General features: G+C 34.3%; 4 protein-coding genes across 5 annotated transcripts; 3 read left to right on the forward strand and 1 right to left on the reverse strand.

Moving 5' to 3' along the window:
- Positions 1-5,564, forward strand: LOC104238557 (putative GPI-anchored protein pfl2). 2 transcript variants are annotated; one of them, XR_011407500.1, is made up of 6 exons: positions 1-439; positions 922-1,033; positions 2,259-2,373; positions 3,018-4,082; positions 4,448-4,848; positions 5,366-5,564. XR_011407500.1 is itself a non-coding variant. In XM_009792960.2 (5 exons), exons 1-5 carry the CDS (start codon positions 250-252, stop codon positions 4,703-4,705), a joined length of 1,740 nt encoding a protein of 579 aa, XP_009791262.1. In that variant the 5' UTR covers positions 1-249; the 3' UTR covers positions 4,706-4,952. The 2 variants fall into 2 exon arrangements, 1 of the variants encoding a protein (XP_009791262.1); XM_009792960.2 differs by lacking the exon at positions 5,366-5,564 and having other exon boundaries at positions 4,448-4,952.
- A 900-nt stretch (positions 5,565-6,464) lies between these two features.
- On the forward strand, positions 6,465-6,899 carry LOC104238573 (pleckstrin homology domain-containing protein 1). Its single transcript, XM_009792975.2, has one exon. The coding sequence runs from the start codon at positions 6,465-6,467 to the stop codon at positions 6,897-6,899; it is 435 nt and encodes a 144-aa protein (XP_009791277.1).
- Positions 6,900-10,709: 3,810 nt separating this feature from the next.
- On the reverse strand, positions 10,710-11,968 carry LOC104238581 (small ribosomal subunit protein bTHXc-like). Its single transcript, XM_009792986.2, has 3 exons — positions 11,749-11,968; positions 11,600-11,664; positions 10,710-10,975 (listed from the first exon to the last, which is right to left on the reverse strand). Exons 1-3 carry the CDS (start codon positions 11,894-11,896, stop codon positions 10,853-10,855), a joined length of 336 nt encoding a protein of 111 aa, XP_009791288.1. The 5' UTR covers positions 11,897-11,968; the 3' UTR covers positions 10,710-10,852.
- Positions 11,969-21,355: 9,387 nt separating this feature from the next.
- On the forward strand, positions 21,356-23,767 carry LOC104238592 (uncharacterized). Its single transcript, XM_009792999.2, has 3 exons — positions 21,356-21,564; positions 21,672-22,710; positions 23,506-23,767. Exons 2-3 carry the CDS (start codon positions 21,908-21,910, stop codon positions 23,765-23,767), a joined length of 1,065 nt encoding a protein of 354 aa, XP_009791301.1. The 5' UTR covers positions 21,356-21,564; positions 21,672-21,907.
- Positions 23,768-24,011: the final 244 nt, after the last annotated feature.

Raw genomic sequence — 24,011 nt, forward strand, 5'->3', positions numbered from 1 at the left:
TTTAACATGCCCCACACTCATGACTTCCCCTCTCAATTATTTTATTATTCCCTTTTTATCCCTCATTCTTCCCCTAAATAACATTCCTTGCCACTCAAATTTCCTCTCTTCGATCATCTTCAGTTCATCCCCTTTGATTTTCTCTCTCCAATTTTCAGCTCACATTTTTTTCTCCATTAAGCTGTCTGTACAAAACAGAGCAGATTTTGTTTTGTAATTTTTTTTTTTTTTTTGTAATTTATTTTGGCAATGAATGGAAGTTTTAGGGCAGAGGAATCGGCAATGAGGCAGTTACAACAGCAAATGGGAAGTTTTAGGAATTCAGTAATGAAGGAGAAGGAAGAGGAGTTAGCTTTGTTTCTCGAAATGCGTAGAAGGGAAAAGGATAGAAATGATCTTCTTCTTTTTCAAAACGGCGACGAATTTGATGCTCAGCTTGGTGAGAAAAATAATAATTCAGTTTTCCTTTTTATTATTTCATTTATCTCAATTTATGTGATGATATTTGACTGAGCACGAGTTTAAGAAATAGAGACTTTTAAAACTTGTGGTTTATGATATAAATATTTGCCTGGTTATAAAATATATCATTAAGGTAAAATGGAAAATTTTAAAGTTAAATTATTTTCAAATATAAAAATATGTTTTTATTTCTGGAACATGCTAAAGAAGGAAAGATTGTCATATAAAATGGAACAATATTAGTATCTGTTTGAGATTATGGTTGAATTTCATTATGGTTTTGCCTTTTCTTTGTTGTAATATGATGGTTTATGTTTATTAAAGAATGTTATATATTTGGGTACTATAGAAGCAAAACAATACAATAGTATGTAAAACTTGTAGTGAATTTGGGCTTTCTATTAAACATTACTTCATAAGCTAAGCTCATAACTTTTCGCAATACTTTATTTCTTATAGGATCAAATGCAGGCGGTTCACCTTTATTTAACATTGGATCAGCCACAACTGTTAGGAAGAATGGTGCTGATGATTTCCTCAATGCTGAGAATGATAAAAATGACTATGAATGGTAATTTCTTTAGTTTTTTCGTGCTGCTCGAGCATCCGCTGAGCGACTCTGCGTATTCGCCTAATTATTATTTTTAGCTGGTTCGGTATATTGTCATAAGTTCCTCTATCCAGTGAAATGTCTGCATCATGTCACCGACATTTCAGGATTGTAATCCTTTTTAGTTACTGGGTTCTAAATTAATAATTTATACATATTCAATGGATTTTTAAAGATAAATATAGTGTTCGAACCAAAGCTACTGGGTTTGGCATCCACTCCCGGCACTCTAGCTCCGCCCCTGCCGACATTATGTCTTCCTGTTCAAAACTTCAGTTTTTATTGTTCCCCTTTTGGATCATTTGATGATAGCTTTTGCAACATGCACAGTTTTGCTCTAATTATCTTCAGTAGATAGGACTACTGATATTTGAGCAGACATAATGTCTCAATATCAAAAGCACCCTTTATAGTAGTGTAGTACACAAAACAAAAGACTTTGAAAATGAGGGGGCAAAAAGAAGTGGATAAGCAATTATAATTTTATATATATTGAGGAGTGAGGGTGCTATTGGTGAGCCTTTCCGTCTCGAACCATTAGTTGGTGATTCGCGTTCCTAAAGGAGGAGCTCAGCTAAGTTAGAGTAAGGAAAACCCAGCTAGTGGGAGAGAAATCTAACTGCTTCAGATTAGCAATTCTTATGCTATTACAAAGTGCACTAATAACGAACATCTGCATATTAACACCTAACTAACAAGCTAACTGACAATTAAATAAACTTGCTATCTTAAGCATCAAGCCCTACTATTTACATCACAGCCTCCAGTCATGCACGTCACAGCTTTGCAGTTAAGTTATTCCTCTGTACTTGCATTCCGTCAGAGGTAATATGCCAAACTATTCGGGACAGAAGGAGCATTCGATAATCAGTGTTCATTGAAAGATCTTGAATAACTAGACAACAATATACAGTATATAAAGCTCTTAGTTATATTTCGAAGTTTAACTAATCAAACTAATGAATCCCATACATCAAAATGTTGATGCAAACAAGTAAACGAGTAGGTGTTATTAACCCACTTGCTAAAAGGCTCAAAAGTAGAAGAGAAAAGGCTCCTCCAGACCTTTGATATTGGATGATCTTTTGTCACACTTATACAATCATTCAGTATCAAAAGAATTTCTGCTTATGTCTTATATCTAATGTTTAATTCTTTATTCTGAGGTGATATTTTTGTGTTTCAGGCTTCTAACACCTCCCAGTACTCCTCTTTTTCCTTCACTTGAGATGGAGTCGGAAAAATCAATGATGAGTCAGCTGGGAACAGCTAAAGCTCGTCCAACTGCATTAAAATCTAGAGTAAGAAAATACTAAACTTTTCTTACCCCATGATTTGCTGAAGTAATGCATTTTCTATAATTACGATGAGTTTTTTTATATGATATGTACTAAATTACATGAAATGTTATCGTAATGACTTGAACATTATTTCGCTTCACGTCCATCCAGTAGAGGGGATGTAGAGATGTGCAGGAAGCATAATAAAAGGGAAATTTCTATAATTAGGTAGAAAGGACCTTGCAGGCCTTTTAGTTCAAAACAGTGAAACACACGTGGGGGCTCCATTATTTAGTCAAATGCTATTGGCAATGAAATCATCTTTATTGATATTTCACAATTGTCTTTACTCTCGAGTTTCTGAGAGCAATATATGATTGTACTCATTTGCATTTTCTTACAGAAGTTCCTTGTGAGCATGTGGAATTACCATTGCTCAATCTCTAAAAAATATCACCACCTTTTGCAGATGTACTAAATTCTAGAGAGTGCATAGTTGTTGGATAGTAAGCCCAAGTCAACCTTTAATAACAAATTGCGAATTCTCCCACGTAAAATTAGGAATTTCAGATGGAATGTTGGAACCTCCGGCTAGGCAGTCTTAACTTGAGTTTGTTGGGAACCATGGACTGATTTTACGGTGCAACTTGTTATTGTGGATGCAGTTAGCAAATCCCCAGCCTGAGCCCTCTGGTAGAAGCATTTTAGCATCTAGACAGCCTGCTTCCACTCATGGATTAAATACTTCAACTTCAGGACTTCGAAGACCATCTTCATCAGGTGGATCAAGACCTTCAACTCCAACAGGACGACCCACATTAAGCGCAATATCTGCTTTGACATCAGCATCTAGACGCACATCTACTGCAGCATCAAAATCAATGACATCCACTGTAACCTCTAGAACAATGTCTACCACAACCGCATCTCGGCCATCAAGGTCTTCAACCCCAACTTCTCGTGCCACCTTGCCTTCTACTAAATCCACAGTTCCTCCAAGATCTTCAACACCTACTGCCAGGTCTAGTGCAAGGTCCTCTATTCCAACAACCAGAGCCTCCTCAACGCCCACAACCAGGGCCTCTGTTCCTGGATCAAGGTCCACATCAAGGGCAGCAACTCCAACTCGGCGGCCTACTTCAGTTTCAAGTACAGCTAATGCTACTGCTCCTCCTGTTAAATCCCCGTCATCAGCTACCACAGCTACCACTACGGCAAGAAATCCTGGAGCCTCACGTGCTAGTTCTCCAACTGTAAAGCCCAGACCATGGAAGCCTTCAGACATTCCAGGGTTCTCCCTTGATGCTCCACCCAATTTACGGACATCACTATCTGACAGGCCAATTTCAGCTACAAGGGGTAGACCTGGAGCACCAAATGTTAGATCTTCATCCATCGAGCCAGTTACAAATGGAAGGATTAGACGACAATCTTGCTCTCCAGCGAGAGGACGTCCTCCTAATGGTGTTGTGCGTAGCAGTGGAAGCTCTGTTCCGATCCCAGCTATGAGTCGATTACATGCTAAAGCTAATGATAATGTAAGCCCTGGTCTGATTGGAACTAAGATGGTTGAAAGGGTAGTAAATATGCGGAAGCTGGCACCTCCTGCAAAGCATGATAACAAATATTCTCCCCGTAGTAACTTATCTGCAAACTCTCCATCACCTGACAGCTCGGGTTTTGGAAGGACATTGTCAAAGAAATCCTTGGATATGGCTATGAGGCATATGGTATGTATATTCTTTTCACTTCATGCTGCTATTTTTGCAAAAAAGATAGTACACTAAATTCACTTGGATAAGCTAGATGATGGTCATGAATGTTATCTATACAGCATCTCTAGAAATTGTCATTTCTGTATTAATGCAACATAGTGCTCTTCAGATTGAAGACTTCTTTTTTGAGATAAGTTTCTGTAGTTTGAAAGCATCTATCGCTTTCTTAAGCTTTTTAAAGTTTGTAAATATGTTCTTGGTTTTTCCAGAGCTCAAAGAACCCCCCTCCCCCCCCCCCTCCCCCCACCACACACACACAGCCTTCTTATTCTCTTTATACTTCAGGGTTTTGCTTAATTGACGACATTCCTCTCAAACAGGATATAAGGCGAAGCATCCCAGGTAACCTGCGTCCATCGATGACTAACATTCCAGCATCCTCTATGTACAGTGTGAGATCAGGACCTAACAGAAGCAGGACAGTGAGTGTATCCGACTCCCCACTTCATACGAGTAGTAATGCTAGTTCTGAAGTGAGTATCAATAACAATGCGGTGTGTGTTGATGGGAGTGAAGCTGATGATGCTATTAGCAGCGATAAAGGTGTTCGGTCTCCTGCCAGTATGCGTGGAAGGTGATGATTGCCCTTCCCTGATGTGGGATGAAAGAAATTATAGCTTCGATTCAGTGCCGGATTAAGGGTTTTGGTCCCTGAATTATGATTGTTTCCTGGGAAGGACTGAGGCATATGGTTCGCTCATTATGTAAAGATTGATGCACGGTTAGTTAGCTTATATTATTTGAAGCCAGCCTTTATCTCATTAGTTGTGTTGTGTGCTTGAACCAATTTTCTGCACTATTTTCGTTCCACTTTCAAGTTCTTAATTTGTGGGGACACGACTAAGGGGTTGTTTGGTAGGATGCATTAGCTTTTGGCATTACTAATCCCTTGTTTGGTACACTTTTTCTATTACTAATGCAAGTATTAGTTATACAACCTATTTGATATTAGTTATACATAGCAAACCATGGTATTAGCAATACCAAGGCTATTAATGCATGCATTAGCATGGTTAAAGACAAAATTACCAAGTCCCTCAAAGCTAAAGAATATGGTGGGCATTTTTCTAAACAACTAATTTTCTTAAAAATTATACAAATGCATTTTAGTTTTTAATACACTACACCAAACAATTGATAAGAAATAATCTCTGTATAACTAATGCTTGCATTACTAACACATGTATTACTAATCTCTGCATTACTAATAAGGGGATGTACCTCATTCTAATTTCTAGTTGCAGAATATCAATCAAAGTCTACAAGGTACTAAATGAGGACATAAATTTTGCAGAGATATTGTGTTATTAATGTTTTATTCCACATTGGAGGAAATGGTTGTGGTCCCATTACTGTCTCATTACACTATACTGAGTAGCACTTATTGGTGGTGTAAATGCAGCTGGCAAATGACCCTTTCCAAGACAGTCTTAAATATTTAACATTATTCTTTTAATCCAAGAAATATCTTTATTTTAAATCTACTCAATTTCGATTTTGTTATACTAATTTTTTAATCAAATTGTGTAAACTATTGATTTACTAGTATTTTATTGTTACTTATGAAATTTTAAATATCTAGGTGTTTGGACAATAAAATATTAGTATTTGAAGTTGAAAAAAGTTTGACATGAACTACAAGAAAAATACGTTTATAAATGTTGACAATTTGTAGGGGAAAAAATAGTGTGTGCTAACCAGTTTTCGGACCAATAATCGAAAAATAACCAACATTTGCAAAGTTATTGAAAAATAGTCATTATTTTATGCGAAAATAAAATTTAGATAAAAATACCCCGAAACACGGAAAATTCCAACATACTATGCTAGATTATGAAGCTCATGCGTATAAAACTTCCGGCATTATTATATTGGAACTCCAACACATTACGAAATTCCAGCATATTATGCTAGAATATCATATATAAAAAATTCGAACTTCAACATATTTTCTAGAATTTTTAAGGGTATTTTTCTTCAAATTTTATTTTTATATAAAAATATGGCTAAATTTCGATTACTTTTGAAATTGCACTTATTTTTTAGTTACAGATTAAAAATCAAATTATTTTTTATTTTCCCCTAAAATACTGCCTCAATACAATAGCAGAACTTTAATGCACTGGACTTAAAAAGTTAATACATGTACTGAAATAGTAGTACAGTATTACTCAAAAGGGCATAAATTAAAAATATGATATTCCGTATTTAAATTGGAATTGAAGTTAGAGAGAAAAACATTAAAAAACGAATAAAACAAGCAACCACCTGTCTAGAGTTCACACTTTTTCTGCCTTCTCTCTCCTCTTTCTCTCTCCTCTTTCTCTCTCTTCACCCATGGCCAGTCTATGGCGAGCAGCAATGGGAAGCTGGACTCAGTCGAACGACGACTACGACGGAGTCGAGTTCTGGACGAACCCAGAGCGAACCGGCTGGCTCACTAAACAAGGCGAGTACATAAAAACGTGGCGTCGCCGGTGGTTCGTGTTGAAACAAGGAAAACTCTTCTGGTTCAAGGAAGCGAACATCACGCGCGGATCGAAATCACGTGGTGTGATTCCAGTGGCTAATTGCCTCACAGTTAAAGGAGCTGAAGATGTTTTAAACAAACAGTTTGCTTTCGAGCTTTCTACTCGCTCTGATACTATGTATTTTATTGCTGATTCGGAGAAAGAGAAGGAGGATTGGATCAATTCGATCGGACGGTGCATAGTGCAGCACTCTAGGTCTGTTACTCATGATGAAATTCTGGACTATGATAGCCGGAAATAATTAATATTGCCACAACCTAATTTTGGTACGCCTATCCTTTTTTGTTTTTTGGAAATAACTATTTTATTTGTTTTGTCTCTGTGTGTAGTGTGAATGTATATAGTTTTTCGCATTTGAAGCAGTAAGTACTTTGTTTAAGTCATTGTTAAATTGTGAATGCCGTATATTTGCTGCGTTGAAATGCATATGTACCTTTTTCAAATACACTCAAACCTCTCTATAACAACCTCATTCGAAACTTTTTGGCTGTTATAGCGAAGTGCTTATAGAGAACATATATTATAACATAACATGAAAATTTGTTCCATAAAAGAGCTTGTCTTTTATTGTTAATGACTGTTATTTAGCGATGTTGTTAACTTGATTAGTTAAGGCTTTGAATTGTTACTTGTTAGTGATGGTGATTAACTGAATAGAGCCTACTGTTGACAATTATGGTTGAAGAAATGCAATTAAAAGAATATTTAAAGTAAATGGAGATGAGATCAGCTAACCTTCAATCCTCTCGACTTAAAGTTCAGTCATAGAGGAATGTCCGAAATCATCAAGGAATGAGTTTTTTGGAATGATATTAGAGTGAAGTGAAAACAAACAAAATGGATTCTCTAATTTATTTTTTTCGAATAGGAATTCTGGGACTTGCTACTGTACCATGAAGTTTCTATTTTGCTATCAAGCTGTACTTGTTCTTGCATTCTTTGAGCTACTACCCAATTTTTTTTTTCTGTTGATATTCCGTCGGCCTCCCAACATGTTCAACCATCATTTATAGCGTTTGAGACAGCCTTCTGTCTTAGGCTTTTATTTTGATAACCGAGAAATCTCCGAGAGATAGTGGTGCACGGTTTGAAATTCGGTGGATAATGGGTCCGCCCCGCTGCTCTTCTCCACTTAAATACCAGTCTTATGTCTGGGGCAGGATTTGAACCCGTGACATACTCCTAACTCACACATCATGTGTTGTGCTCTTGCCACTAGACCAGGGGGCGTCCCTCGTTAGTTACTCTTTCGTTTTTCTCTTTTGTGGATTTCAGCTTATGCAAATGCATCTTTTGGTTCCTAATTCACGCAAGTGAAATTTTGGTAGTCTTGGTTGAGTTACACCTTCATTTTTTTCTGTTTCATGGATTTCAACTTGTATAAATGCATCCTCTTAATAATAAATCCTATCACATTTTGGCGGTCTTGGTTGAGTCAAAGTTACCTTAACATTTGCTACTTAAGCTCTGTGGTGATATATTTATTTGGATCATTTTATAGAGCTCGTTTAGATTGGTCATGCTTCGGTGGATCCATATTCTTTTGTCAGTGAGGTTTAACCTCCTATTCTTACATTTCCGTGGCCTCATTCTCATGTTCCATAAGCATTTTCCTTTCCGCGGTCCTTTCCGTTGATAGTCAGACTGCTGCTTCTTTCTCCCCGTCCATAAAATCTCAGTTGTGCACTGGGCAGGTTGGCTGGTTATGACTTCAGAAAACCAAAAGAAAGCTTGTCTTACATACAACCAAAGTTGCATTATATTGCTGAGATGATTTGTAGGTAGCTTTCCCTCTAGTTATTATCATTAAAGCCCTGAAGTTCTTTATAAAAGAAAAAGAAAAATCCAGAGTTTTATTAACAATTGTGTCTTATTATCCTACAAAATTTCGCATGACATGGCGGTAAAAATCTCTATTTACTTTCTCACATGGAGTTAAAAAACTGGGGCTTTTTAAGATAAAGTATGCTATAGATGGGAGCCTTTTGAATATCTAGAGATTTTGGTGTTGTGCTAGATCTGAGCACTTGCCAAGTTAGGAATTTCAGGATATTTAGTAGTTATAAGTGTTGTTTGGTAAAACTGAAACTAATCAATGGAAACTAGAGCTAATCTAATCCAATACCACTATACTGATAATCCAATAGTGTTTCTTAATGTCAATGCTCACTGGAGTTCAGAAGAAACTTGTTTCTCCTTCAGAAAAATAGAATTTCTCTTCCACCAACTTTCTGCTGATAATTTTGTCATTTTGACTTAGTTTCGTTAGAAAAAAGAAATCAGTCTCTACATTAATGGTTTTCAAGAAGTTGTTTTCTAATGTGTCCTTTAGCTTATGTACATCAAATTCAGCATTTTCGTCAACCAATATATATTTTATCTAATACCATATCCAACATTGGCATAGTTCTGCTGCCAGAAATGGACTGTCGATCTTTGAATCAACATACTTGTTGGCTGCACCTTTGCCATTTTTTGGCATTTTATTATGTGAACATACACTAAAATGAGCTTGCTTACCCAATAAAGTAATAGGGAGGAGTGGTCGGTTTATTGTAGCTTAAATTTTAATGCTCATGCTGTCTGGGTAAGATGCCTTCTGAATATTCTGCATTTAACTTACCTAAACTTTGTAAGAGAACAAGTCTAGATCGGCCTTGAAATTTCTAAAGGATAAGTCTAGATCATATGCGATACATTCTAGAGAACATGACCAAATAATGAATCCTTATACAACAAGGAAATGCTTGACGGACACGTTTGGTTTGAGAAGTTTTTCAGAAGTCCTTCAAAACCCAAAAACTAAATTTGAAATTTTGTTTTGGTTTGTCCTTTTTCCTGGAAAACGAAACCGAGAAGCCAGTTTTTTTAACCTAAAGTGAGCTCTAACCCAAACTGATTGATATTGGATAGCTAAATATGAGTGATTTGGGGTGAAGCTTTAACCAAGAAGTGTTTGGACGATGAGATATTTCTGTTGTGTGTTTGTGTATATATATTTTTTTATGACAGTTATTGTATCGACGTTGCGCTGATGGACAATGAGTGTTTGATTCTCTTTTTACACATTTTTTTCATTTTTACTTATCCAGCAATCAGCACCCTCAGTTTACTTTTTACTTTTCTTTGGTGTCCTGCACGCTGTGGCAGTTAGAAAGCTATGTTCATTTACTGGTTGCCGATAATCATGGTGCCGGAGAGTAGGTGATTGCATATGAATATCAGTCACCCAACCTTCTCCTTTTCTCGCCATTGTTTTTACTTAGATTGGCATACAACAGAGAGAGATTTGCTAAGCCCCCGGGAAAATGAACCTACATAGTCGATCCACCAATCGTGAAGTAAAGAAACTTCAGTTCAGAAAAAAAAGAAGAGAGAAATTTAATCTTTATGGGAGGTCTTTCCCATGTGGGAACTGCATTATCGAACAACTGTAACTTCACCATGAGCTTGTATTGAGTATACGGTATGGAGAGAGGATTCCGTAGCACAACATCGTGCTTGGGCATTCCTCCTTTTAAAAGAAGACTAGAGGGCGAAAGAAGTATAAGCTCTTACATCGGATAAAGCCTAATTCCATTGTCCTTTGAAAATCGGACAATAGTGAAGACGGACTTTCTTGCAAAACAAATGATTTCCTATGAAAGACATCTTGCCAAAAGAAACAAAAGATCATCAGAGAATGCTCCTTTCATGTTCATTATAACAATATTTAGCATCAAACTGTTGCGTGTTGCCTGTTTTAGTTCACTGCCTTGTTTTGGATAACTGCTTTCATTGAGCCGAGGGTCTTATCGGAAACAACTTCTCTACCTTTGCAAGGTAGGGGCAAGGTCTGCGTACACATTACCCTCCCCAGACCTCACTTTACACGTGTATGTTGTTGTTTTTGTCTTCTTTTAAGTAACCCGGCTTTAGCTCAGTGCCTTTGCAATCGCTTCTTCACCAAACTCGAACTCTTGGGTTATAGAATTGGAACTCTTCTTTTCTTTTGTTCTCTTTTTCTCAAAACAGTGCTATCTCTCCATACATAATTTGAATGAAAGGAACATTTAACTTAGAACATTCAGGCAAACTAAAAATATCAGTTCAACAAGTAAACTAATCGACCTTAAATTTTGGTAACTCACAGAAATTAACAAATTGCAGAGATTTGAGCTACAAAATTGCAGGCAAAATTGCTAACTCAGTAAATTAGGACTCAACAATCTCAATTTTAACGACTTGTCCATCATCAAATGGATCTCTTTTTGGAGCTGCTGGTGGTGCTGCAACCCTAGGTGGCCCTCTTCCCTTCTTCTTATTCCTTGGCCTTGCCTAAACGAATTCATAGAGGCGCAAAGAGTTAATATCAGTTTAAAATAGACATCAAAATATTGAAATCTCCAAGTTTAAAAACTTCATCCAATCAGTTATGCCGCAATCTAAAACTAAAGGTCACTGCTTAACTAGGCTCTCGAGTGTGTTGTCTCGGGTTTGAAACTTGGGTATGGAGTTGCCTTTGCTGGAGAGCATTTTACCCTCAAATGTGGGACTTCCCGGTGCAAATCTAGATTTAATTGGAGCCCAAAGCGAATAATATCACTGATGGGCTGGGCTGTTACATATAGTATCAGAGCTACTCCACGTGCAACCTTAGCGAGGACGTTGAGTCCCTAAGGAAGGTGAATGCAACATCCTAAGCGAATCTCACATCGACAAAACACTGAGAAGATGTTGGGTATATAAGTAAATAAGCCTTTGATCCTTAGTACATCCATATAAACCCTCTTATCTCTTTCTCTATTAAGGTTACTTTCATTGCAATACTAGTAAATGATTTTTTTAATTAAATTAAAGGGGTTACCTACATCCTTACAAAAGCACACAAGTTTTCAACTAAACTAGCAAAAGGGTACTGTAAAAAACAAAGTAAAATTGTAAGAGTGAAGCCAAACTCACATTCCCAAAGGAGTGATTAAAACGCTTGCCTTTTGCAGTTTTCTTGTCGCCTCTGCCACAGTAAACTGAAATCAAATAGCATAAGAATATCATTATCCTGAGTCAAATTGCATAGTAGTAAAATATTTGGTTTTACAAGTGCTCCATACTCAATGGAAGATTTGCAAAGGTGACATCTAAAGATACTGATGCTGAAGAAGTTGCTGAAACTGAGGCGCCGGATATGGAAAGAGAACGAGAGAAAGATAGATTAGGAAAGAAAGCCATAGGAACTGCTCCAAGTAACGACGACGCCATTGCAGTTGAAGTGATAGAGTGAGATAGGATTAAGGTTGTGGCCTTCAAAACCTTTATTTTTTCTGGATAATGTGTAAAGGGATAAAGCCATAGCCTGATTTATGACGGGTAATTGAGAAATAGCCACAGTTTTAAAAGTAATCGAAATTTAGTCATTTTTTCATGTAAAGATAAAATCTGAACAAAAATATCCTTAAAAATTCGGAAATATTCCAGCATAATATGGAATTTCATAATGTGCTGGAGTTCCAACATAATATGCAGGAAGTTTATAGGCAGGAGCTCCATAATCCCGCATATTAGGCTGGAATTTTTCGAGTTTCAGTAAAACAGTGGTTATTTTTCAATAATTTTGCAAACGCTGACTATTTTTCGATTACTGAAACTGACTAGCTCGTGCTATTTTCACATAAAACGATAGGCAGTTGTTATTCAATGGCCCTGGAAACTAATGTCTTTAAAATTAAAAAAAAAATTACTACTAATGCTCCCAAAATTTAATCTTTTGAAAAGTTAAATTTCTTTTAAAGTATTTGATCGTATTAAAACATTTAAATATTATTTATTTGTTAATAATTAGTGAATTATTAATTAGGTGTGATGTTTAAAGAAAGAGAAAGAGTAGTTTAGACAATATTATGTTTGCAAAAACTTGAAAAGAAATAGATAAATATGGATTGAAAGAAGTATTACTCCATTTTAAATGGAAGTAGGGATTCTTTTGTCGCGTTCAAAAAAATAATTGAGTGAAAAAGAGCAACGTAGAACAAAAAATTACTTTTTTTCCCATCTTGGGTTTTTCATTTATGAATGTAGAATTTTTTTTGTAGGTTTTGAAATGGTATAGTACTCAAAAAGTAAAGAATAATAGACTAATTTTAGGAAATTAGACATCATTTATGAAGATTAAAAACATGGAAAAAAGACATGAACAACAAAAACTTTCCTGCAAGAGAGTATTTTTCTTGGAGTTTGTCGCATTTACAAAAATAATTACTATTAAACAATTCTTTGTTGGACCTCGGAATGACCCTGCACTATGGATTTCCCGTTATCATCCATGTAAAAATTTGTTTTTGCATAAGTTGGACGGTCCTTAAATTGCCTCTCCAGAAAAAGGAAAAAGAAAATAAAAAACAGCTTATATATATATATATATATATATATATATATATATATTAAAGGAATAACGTTACCAAATATAATTAGTACTGTGGTTAAGCCAAGTGGCAAGCTAATAAATGCTAATCCATATATATATTAAAGGAATAAAGTTACCAAATATAAATTAGCATTGTGGTTAAGCCAAGTGGCAAGCTAATAAATGTTAATAATGTATGGTAACTTTATTCTATATTTGATTATGTTAGTCAAATACAAATATATATATATAATTGAATTTGAATTAAAATAAAAATAAAAAGAAATTTGTCTTTTGTTATCATGTTATCATGCTTAATTCAGTTAATGATCATATGCAATCATGTTAAGAACTTTTGTTAATTTTTTATAATTATTTAAATATTACTTTTCCTCGGGCAAAAAAGAAAAAAAAATCTTCATATAATTCTAAACTCTTTCACATCTAAAACCCTATAATTATAGTTCTTTAAAACACTATAGCTAGATTTGAATAATGCAGATTTCTCTTAAAATAAATATAATATATATGGTACATGTCTATATTTATTCAAATAACAAAAAAGAGTTTAAAAATCAAATAAAAGTTTACTTACATATATAATGAAGTAAAGCTACATGGTATAGAAAGAAACATCACAATAATGTGTTAATATTCAAATTTTTTTTTTTTTTTTTTTTTTTGAAGAATGTTTGTTTGAAGAGTCAAATTGTAAAAATGGACATCAAAAAAAATAACAAAATATTGGTTATACAATTGCTATCATTACTTTTAATTTAGCATCTTTTAGGAATTAAAGGGTATAAGTTGAAACCTTTTCATTTAGCTGCAGTCAAGCCAACATTGCAGGGGTATGATATTTTTTTTGTTGAAGAATATTAGTTTTGAATCATTAAATTATATGAAAGGTTTCTCGAATTTCACAAGAGGAATATTGGTTTCTAATTGGTAGTTTCTATATCGATTTTCAAGTATAACAAAAAGTATATTTTGAAAATAAATGGTATGACACCAAATGTTTTTTTTAATTGTAAAAAATTATTTCAAAATGTGATTATTTTTTAAAATATAATGTAATTTTAAAAATAAAAGGATAAGATATTTTTGAATTTTAGTAGAGAATTTTTAAATTATTATAATAGAAGTCATATCATGGATGAAATCAAGTAACAGAAATCTTATGGAATATTTAAATAAATATCCGGCCAGATTTATCGTTGATCTTTTATAGCTGATATATATAAATGATATACTGACGATACATGATTATACACGTATTATATATGTATTATATATAAATTACACATTCTTTAATTTTTTAATTTAAGTGGTTAAGTGAGCATATATTTAGGTTGATTAGATAAAGCCAAAAGAAAAATATAAAATAATTTTAACCAAAGACTAAAAATATAAATAAATTTCTTATGTATACAATTTCTATTAAAAATCATCCTTTTATAGCGAAATAAATTAATTTTTTGTTACAAAAGAAAGAAAGACATAAGAAAATAAATATAGAAAAAATAATTTTTTAGCCGGCGAAATTTTGTTTCAGTATGGCTCTATTTTGAGTTTATTGATATCTCTAGCCACAGATTTTAAATTTTGAATAACTTTTATATATAATTTTTTTCTTTGAATCATTAAATGTTAAATTAGCTGATTGTTATTATATAACATTGCAGATATTGTCTTAAAATTATCAAGTAGTTTTTTCTCGACACTATACATGGCTTTACATCAATGCATACTACTCAAATTGCATCTAAATTCAGATTTGAATATCATATCATTTTGTTAGTAATAGTAATTTTTTGAAAACGACACACAATGTAAATTAGAAAAAATATATTCTAAGATATCTTTATCTTATAATCTATGTATTTGAGTTGAAAAAAATATTTTAAATCGATGAGATCAGCTTCCAAATTTTTTATACTCAACAGATAAAGAGAAGAAGAAATTCGTTGTTATCTCTATTCTGGTTCTTAGATTTTTCATATATTTAAATTTGTAGATAGTCTATTAAAGTGGATATTAAATTAAGGATGATATCTTCACTTGTATCATTATAAAGATAATCATTATTGAAAGATAAAAACATACCAAAATAAAATTAGAATTTCAAAATATAATATTTTTTGAAAGATAACAACATACCAAAGAAGAGTTCAAATCATAGTAAAAGAGTCATGTCGTAACTAAGAAGTCGTTCATATTGTGTCACCCTTTGTGTTTTGCTATAAATACGAGTTATTATTTCGCTTCGTGACTATTTTTAGGTTCTAATGATTTCAATAAGAATGGTGCAAAAAAAAATCACTACGAGATTTGAAAAAATATTAGTTTTTTTTCCATGTAGTATTTCTTAATTAATATCTAACGATTATCTATAATTATATAGAAGGTTTAAATTTTAAGGTTATTTATATATAATTCAAATAACTCAGATGTTTAATATGGTTAGTGTCAAATATAAAAATAGAGTCATACTGGAAAAAATAAATTCACTGGCTAAAGAATTATTTAAATTTTTAGATAGCTGACTAAACTGAGTTTTTGAATTAAGGATAATATTTTTACTTCCATTATTATAAACATAATTATTATTGAAAAATAAAATTTTAGAAATTGAAATTTTAAAATAGAAATATTTTTTGAAAGATATCAACAGACCAAATAAGAGTTCAAGTAGTAATACAAGAGTCGAGTTATATCCAAAGAATCCTTCATAGTCTCAACCTTTGATTGTTTTGCCATAGATATGAGTTATTATTTTGCTTCCTGACTATTTTCAGGATCCAATGACACCGCGAAGAATGGTACCAAAAAAGAAAATAGAATTATAACTAGGAAATTTGAAAAATGGTTAATCTTTTTCATGTAGTATTTCTTAATTTATAGGAGTATCCAATAATTATCTATATTTATCAAGAAGGTTTAAATTCTAAGACTATTGACACATAATTCAAATAAATAAATAAATATTTGACATGATTAGTGTTCGCGTATCCGCACGGGTGCTAATATTAGTATATATATAGAGAGAGACGTCGTGGCAAGTTTACACCAAATTAATGCAAGATATATGCATGTCATCATTCTAATTTTAATTAATCAAATTAAACTATTTGATTTGATCGTATTTGCGGCTAAATTTTTACGGTGAGCTTTATGCTTCCTTTGCCTATAGTAGAATCATGACAAATTTTTCTAAAGCACTATCTTTTGGTAGTAATTAGTCATCTATAGATACCATTTGCTATATTACGGATTATAAATACCTTTTGTGTTGTTATAAAATGTGTTTGATGTATTTAAGCTATTATATTCATGAATACAGTAGCAAAAATAGGCGTGAATCTAGGAAGTCCAGCTAATTAGTTGTTGTATTCTAGTGTATTCGACATGGAGTGAAACATGGAATTACAGTTGGACAGATTATTGTATTCAACTGTATTCGATAGTATTCACGGCGTGAAATAGGGGATTACACTGTTTTTAAACGGAAAGTGAATCAATTAACATAATAGACTCCTAATATAACTCAACAAACTCAATTATAACACACAAATTTTGTATTTTCATTTATAAAGAAGATTCTCAACCAAAAAATACCCCAAAAACATAGCAATCTTCAGAGAAATTATATAATACATCTGAATACATAAATTATATTAATTAAAAAAAATATACGAATACATTCATGGAATAAGACAGTGAATATAATAAAATACATATAATATAGCGGGATACATTGAAATACAATGGAAAAAAAAAGACTAGTGAATACAATGAAATACATGAAAATACATCATGATACATTGAAAATACATTGAAATATATTAACAGAAAATCAAGTTGCTTAGCCCCAAACTCCGTCGTCTTTGTTCAAGAATAAACCCTAATTTCCGGCGAATCCGTCGTCGAGCAACGAAATAATCCACCTAGTATCCGGTCTACTATATCGTCTTCCACTTCTATTGAGGCCTTGTCTTTTGATTGCTAATTTTTATGAAGAAAAAGATACCTGGGCTAGACAAGCCTGGAACCGACTCCCTTCTAATGGTTGATTTTTTTTCCAGTCCACTGGTGGTTTTATTGCAATTATGAGATATGCAAGTGCTACTCCCTTGCCACCATCCGTACTCAGCAGGGGTGTAGGTTGGCAGGTAAAAAGGCGTTTTCCTAGAATCGTCCCTCCTGCTCCCTTTCCTCCCCGTTCTTTAGCAAAACAGAACATTGAATCGTGAATAATGTCTTCTAGTTAATGTGGATGTTTACTTGCAATCACCGTAGCTGCATAAAAGGCGGACCTTGGTGGTGGAAGTGGGAAGAGGTGGCAGGTCCAAGAGGGAATCCGTGGTGGTAGATGACGGAGGTGGGTCAATCTAGGCGTTAATGGTGGCGGGGGATCTGGTATGTTAGGGAACAAAGCGTGAGAGAGGAAGCATGAGATTTTATTTACACTAAGAAATTTTAATGGGATGGGGGAAGAGAATGGGATGTATCAAAGTAGAGAGAGGAAAAAAATAGTGTAACTGATTAGCGTATTTAGTGGCTTAGGGCTAGGAGGTAACCAAAATTAAATATTTTGCTATAAACCTTAAAAGGTATTTATAGAATATAATTTTTTTAAATGATATTTATTTAATATAAATAAGGTGTTAACCTTTGCTATATGAGGTAAAAATTCCTAGAATCATCACCTTGTTTTATCGTTAAGGGTATTGGTGTAAGTGTAATGGTTAGGATACTTCAAGCCTTAAGTGAAAGTCTCGTATTCGAGTTTTGATGAGTCGTGCTTCAAAGTGAAATTCTTCTAAAATTCATTGCTCGATTTTGCTACACGAATGCAGTTTGATCTTGTGGTGTATTTGTTTGTAGTGAGTAGGCTTCTTTCTCGTTGATTAATTAGTTCGCCTCCACTTTATTGAAATGTCAGAATTCCTACGATGTTGTCAACAAACGCGTATCGGGCCGGTCAGCCTATTTACATCAGCTGGCAGGTGGGAGCGAGAAGGATATACTACTAGAAATCCGGGCAAAACCGTCCCTTTGGTTGGTAATGGCCAATAACCGTCCAAAATGTGACCATTTATGTGTGAACGGTATTTTAAATGTCGGAAAGGCATACCGACCAAAGTTGATTAAATTCAAAAAAAAATATTGCCTAAAAACCGACCAACTTTGGCCGGTTTTTTGACCAGTTTTTTGACCGATCAAAATTGGTCGTTCGATCGTGGTCGGTTCTTCTAAATTTCTAGTAGTATCGATGAGAATGGAGAAAATTTTATAGGGAGTGTTTCCTCTTTTAATAAACCTTATACAGTGCAATTCTAATTAGTAAGGATTCCAAAATGAGCATCCGATACTGCCATACCGGATAAATAAAAGAAAAAGGAAGAATCATTTTATTTAAGTTATATCAAGATATATTATCAAAAAAAAAAAGTTATATCTAGATGTGCATTATTTCCGTATAAAAGAAAGAAGTGTGACAAAGCAAAGCTGAGGCCATGTGTCTTCCAACCATCCGTGAAAACTAGTAGCATAAAAAGAGAGAAGAGGTCACACATGGCAGTCTCTATGCACCCATAACCTCTTCTTCTCTAGCAAACCTGGTGTTTGCATCACACTCGTGGTGCCAAATGTGCAAGTTAGACTTATTTTGGACGGGTCTAAATGGACTGACTGAATAAATGACCCGCCCCAAAAGTTATTCGGGCTGAAATGGACTAGGTTAAAATGAATTAATTTTGGGTCATAGCCTAACCCGTCCAACTCTTACCAAGGTTTAATTAATGCATGTTATTTTCTTTTGAATTGTTTAATTATCAAATAAGATTTTTTTGTTTTGTTATGGCCAAATATAATATATCAAAAAAAAAGTTATTTTAAAGATAATTTAGCAAAGTTACTCATGGATCAATTTGGGTTAAAAATTAGCCAAACTTTAGATAAGCTAAGATGGGTTGAGTCAAGATTGATTGAGTTCAACAAATGGGCGGGTCAATGATTGGCCCAACCTTTGGCGGATTGTGCGGATTAAATGAGTTTGGGCTCAAATTGCCACCCCTACACCAGACTAGACTAACTGAGGGGAAGTGCACGGTTAGCCCCTAATAGCATATGTATTTACTTTTAAGCCACTGTTTAAAATGTCTTTAGTCTTTAGCCACTGCATTAATAAACTTTACCTGTCCGGACGAAAACACCATTCTGCTCATAAAGTTCAGGACCAAGTGTCCTTAACTTTTGAACTTGTAACTCTAAGTTAAGGACTTCAGGACTACATGTTCTTAACTTTTGAACGTATAACTCTAAGTTCAGGACTTCAGGACTACATGTCCTTAACTTTTGAACTTGGAACTCGAAGTTCAGGACCACCTGTCCTTAATTTCTGTGTTTGTAACTCTAAGTTAAGGACTACATGTCCTTAACTTTTGAACTTGTAAGTCTAAGTTTAGGACCTATTGTCATTAACTTTTGCGCTTGTTAGTCTAAGTTCAGGACCAAGTCTTCTTAACTTTTGAACTTGTTAGTCTAAGTTCAGGACCTATTGTCATTAACTTTTGCGCTTGTTAGTCTAAGTTCAGGACCAAGTCTTCTTAACTTTTGAACTTGTTAGTCTAAGTTCAAGACCTATTGTCCTTAACTTTTGGGCTTCTTAGCCTAAGTTCACGACCTATTGTCCTTAACTTTTGAGCTTGTTAGTCTAAGTTAAGGACTTCAGGACCTATTGTCCTTAACTTTTGAACTTGTAACTGTAAGTTCAAGACCTATTGTCCTTAACTTTTGAGCTTGTTATTCTAAGTTCAGGACCAAGTGTCCTTAACTTTTGAACTTGTAACTCTAAGTTAAGGACTTCAGGACTACATGTTCTTAACTTTTGAACTTATAACTCTAAGTTCAGGACTTCAGGACTACATGTCCTTAACTTTTGAACTTGGAACTCAAAGTTCAGGACCACCTGTCCTTAATTTCTGTGCTTGTAACTCTAAGTTAAGGACTACATGTCCTTAACTTTTGAACTTGTAAGTCTAAGTTCAGGACCTATTGTCATTAACTTTTGTACTTGTTAGTCTAAGTTCAGGACCAAGTCTTCTTAATTTTTGAACTTGTAAGTCTAAGTTCAGGACCTATTGTCATTAACTTTTGCGCTTGTTAGTCTAAGTTCAGGACCAAGTCTTCTTAACTTTTGAACTTGTTAGTCTAAGTTCAAGACCTATTGTCCTTAACTTTTGGGCTTCTTAGCCTAAGTTCACGACCTATTGTCCTTAACTTTTGAGCTTGTTAGTCTAAGTTAAGGACTTCAGGACCTATTGTCCTTAACTTTTGAACTTGTAACTGTAAGTTCAAGACCTATTGTCCTTAACTTTTGAGTTTGTTAGTCTAAGTTCAGTACCATGTGTCATTAACTTTTGAACTTGTAATTCTAAGTTAAGGACCAAGTATCCTTTAACTAATAATTAGGTGGAAGGCTCAGGAGGAATAGGATCAGGATTCACTATAAAAGTTTTTCCTAATGTCCAGATCAGCCATATCTTAGATTATGTCTTGAACAACTTTCTTCTAAAACTCTTTAATTACTACGAATACAGATCATGAAAATGAACATTTAAAGTGTCACATTCTGAAATATCGAGGAAAGAAAGTGAAAAAGGAACAAGTAGAAGCAAGGAAAGAATCTGAAAATTGCGTATCTATCCAACCTGTATTTCGTTTGGGAAGGAAAGGGTAACAACGTCCTTTCATATTAATTTTAATAAACTAGTGATTATTTTTGCTCAGCATTAAAAATGTTGGATAAAAAGTAAATATCACTTTAAATAGTGACTACCCCATATAATTTTTACACTAACCGATGCAAGATATGTTTTTACACATACACATTTCAATTTAAATATGGTTAATTATTGCATATTTTTGCTTTATTATATTACTTAACTATAATAAATTAATATAGTTAAGTATAAACATCTTGTGTGAATAAGCTGGACACTTTCTCTATTGGGATTTGGTTTTCTAATGTGAATTGGATCAGCCACGTTGGAGTCTTCATTATAGTAATTTGATTTATTTATTTTTCACTTGTATTTCACATGTTGGATTGAATCTAACGCAGTCACAGCAACTTCTAGAGTTTATTTTGACTTTCATTTCAAGGTCTACTTTAGATTCAAATTCCACTAATATATATTTTTTAAAAGATTTTTAAAAGTACCCTTTTCCACGGACTTTCTGTTTTCTCTTTTGGCCACTTCTTTTGCCTATTTTCTCCTCATTATTTCCATTACTTCCTCTACTTACATTTTGTATCATCTCTTCTTTATGACCAGAAAATAGTAATTATGAAACTCCAAATTCCTTCTATCAGTGTACAATGTCCTCAAAATTTTATGTTTCAACCATTATCTACTCATTCATCTACTTCTCTTTTCTGTTTACCTTCTTCTTTTTCAGCAAAATGGGGTGCTAAAAATGTAAACCTGGCTATTTCTGTAAGATCAAGAAAATTCTTAAGGTATCAATACTTAGACAAAAATTTCTGTAAAAGTTATAGTAGTATACTACCATGTTGTAATTCTAATTCATGCACTTCTCTGTTCTGTTTACCATCTTCTTTTTCAGCAAAATGGGGTGCTAAAAATGTAAACTTGGCTATTTCTGTAAGATCAAGAAAATTCTTGAGGTATCAATACTTAAACAAAAATTCCTGTAAAAGTCATAGTAGTATACAACCATGTTGTAGTTCAAGATTATGTGCAGATTTTGGAGAAGAAAATTCTGAGGGATGTTCATATAAGAGTAAATATGGGGAAAAAGGGTCATTTTTGCAATCAGAATTTGAGTCCCTAGAGCCAAGAATGCTTGGTATTAAACCAGAACCACCATATTGGCCAGAAAGAGAGGCTATTTTATGGTTAAGTATTGAACAAAAGGCCAAGAGTTTTGGACTTCCTTTATCACTTAGAATGATAAAAAAGAAACATCAGTATTTACCCGTAAAACGGTACAGTTTTTGCTCAATGAAAAAAGCATTTTCCTCATTTGTTTTCATAATTGTGGAGTTGCAAACTTATGCATTGCAAATGAGAGAATCAGTATGCAATGAAGATTTGGAGATGATTATTGGTGAAGTACAGAGAGAAATGTATGCATCATTTATTTGGCTTTTTCGACAAGTATTTTGTCGTACGCCTGTGTTAATGATCTATGTTATGATCCTTTTGGCCAATTTTAGTGTATACTCTACATCTCACAATGTTGCTATTGCAATGCCACAAATGGAAATAGCCTATGATCATGTCAATACAGTAGAAACAAGGGATTTGAGTAATTCGTCGACACTCTTCAAATATCCTCATATTTCTCAAGAATTGTCAAGATTTGAAGATCAAGAACTGAGGAACGATGAAGAGATAGAATTGTGGAACTCGATAGAGGATGAAGCCTTAAATATGAGAGGTTTAAGGGATGTTGGGCTTGATCATGAAGTCATGTTAAGATTTTTTTCGCCATTATCTGTGGAGATTGATCAAGATAACAGTGTTGAGTATTTTAAGACAGATCTTCTTTACCAGATGGCGCTGTCTCACGAGCCTTATAACACGCTTCTACTATGCAATTATGCACAGTTTCTGCAAGTTACTGCTCGAGACTATAATAGGTAAATTTCTTCATATTTCTCGAGTTATATAATGTAGCAGGCATTACACCCTGTGGATGTTGTTGTCCTATTTCATTTAGTGATTAAAAACTGTAAAATATGTTTCTAGTAATTTAATTCAATTGGAGAGGAGGATATGCTAGCTTTACTACATTGCTAAAATGAGTTTGTTGTTGTTGTTGTACTACATTGCTAAAATGGACAAGTAGCATTCGTCCCTGGACTTCACATGTGGGATTACACTGAGTTTGTTGTTGTTGTTGTTGTTGTTGTACTACATTGCTAAAATGGACAAGTACTATTCATCCCTGTGATTTGGTTGTGTCATTTCCTATGGGTTTACTACATCGCTCGAAGGGTAAAGTTGTCTCCATGTGCAAACGATAAACTTTACTACGTGTTTAGGGTCTACGGTAAAGTTTACTACATGAACGGTAAAGCTATCTCTGTGTGACCTATAAGGTCACGGGTTTAAGTCATGAGATCAGTCATTGATGCTTGCGTCAAGGTAGACTACCTACATTATACCCCCTTGGGTGCGGCCCTTCCCCATACCCTGCGTGATGCTTTTTCTTCGGCCTGCCCTTTTATAACATGTTGAAGATTTCTTCATATTGAAAAGCCAAACCACTACAATGTGTTAAAATTGTCAAAAGTTAGTTGTTTGATATGTGCAATCCCTCAACAAGATTACTAGAGTATGCTGAAACTAGGATCCTGCGTGAACACTGAATGCCTTGCGTACCGGGCTGCCCTTTATACGATCTTAAGACAGTGGCTTGTTTCTTGTTACAGGGCTGAAGAGTGCTTCAAACACGCAGTTCAAGTGGAACCACCAGACGCAGAGGTCCTATGTCAGTACGCGAACTTCTTGTGGACAGTTAGGAAGAACTTATGGGAAGCAGAAGAAAGATACCAACAGGCCGTGGCAGCCGAGCCTAGGAATCCTTATTATGCATCTACATATGCCAATTTCTTGTGGAGCACTGGTGGTGAAGAGACCTGTTTCCTTCCAAGTATAACCCCCTTCAATGACAGAATGGGAAAAGAAGTTTAATCATAACAGAATAGATTATCCAAAGTTGTATCACGTTTATACTATTAACCTCCCAATGACATAGAAGATGGAAGAGGCTACAAAAATGCATTAACTACGAGGAAATGGTGATCTTATTATTCTTCTATGGTGTTATGGTACATGTTTACTACAGAGTGGAGAAGAAGATGCTCAACACAACAACACAGATAGAAGGGTGAAGCAGCGTCGTCTGTGTTGCAACGGAGAGTAGAAGTTTTTGTCC

This window comes from Nicotiana sylvestris, chromosome 5, assembly GCF_000393655.2.
Source record: "Nicotiana sylvestris chromosome 5, ASM39365v2, whole genome shotgun sequence".
NCBI lineage: Eukaryota > Viridiplantae > Streptophyta > Magnoliopsida > Solanales > Solanaceae > Nicotiana > Nicotiana sylvestris.

Bases quoted from the DNA above. Each gene is read 5' to 3' on its own strand.
- LOC104238557 (XM_009792960.2), top strand. From the start codon at position 250: ATGAATGGAAGTTTTAGGGCAGAGGAATCGGCAATGAGGCAGTTACAA. The intron at 440-921 runs GTGAGAAAAATA...TATTTCTTATAG, and splicing joins CGAATTTGATGCTCAGCTTG to GATCAAATGCAGGCGGTTCA. The intron at 1,034-2,258 runs GTAATTTCTTTA...TTTGTGTTTCAG, and splicing joins GATAAAAATGACTATGAATG to GCTTCTAACACCTCCCAGTA.
- LOC104238592 (XM_009792999.2), top strand. From the start codon at position 21,908: ATGCTTGGTATTAAACCAGAACCACCATATTGGCCAGAAAGAGAGGCT. The intron at 22,711-23,505 runs GTAAATTTCTTC...TTCTTGTTACAG, and splicing joins ACTGCTCGAGACTATAATAG to GGCTGAAGAGTGCTTCAAAC.
- LOC104238573 (XM_009792975.2), top strand. From the start codon at position 6,465: ATGGCCAGTCTATGGCGAGCAGCAATGGGAAGCTGGACTCAGTCGAAC.
- LOC104238581 (XM_009792986.2), bottom strand. From the start codon at position 11,896: ATGGCGTCGTCGTTACTTGGAGCAGTTCCTATGGCTTTCTTTCCTAAT. The intron at 11,665-11,748 runs GTATGGAGCACT...ATTTGATTTCAG, and splicing joins CTTTGCAAATCTTCCATTGA to TTTACTGTGGCAGAGGCGAC. The intron at 10,976-11,599 runs GTGAGTTTGGCT...GAATTCGTTTAG, and splicing joins TTAATCACTCCTTTGGGAAT to GCAAGGCCAAGGAATAAGAA.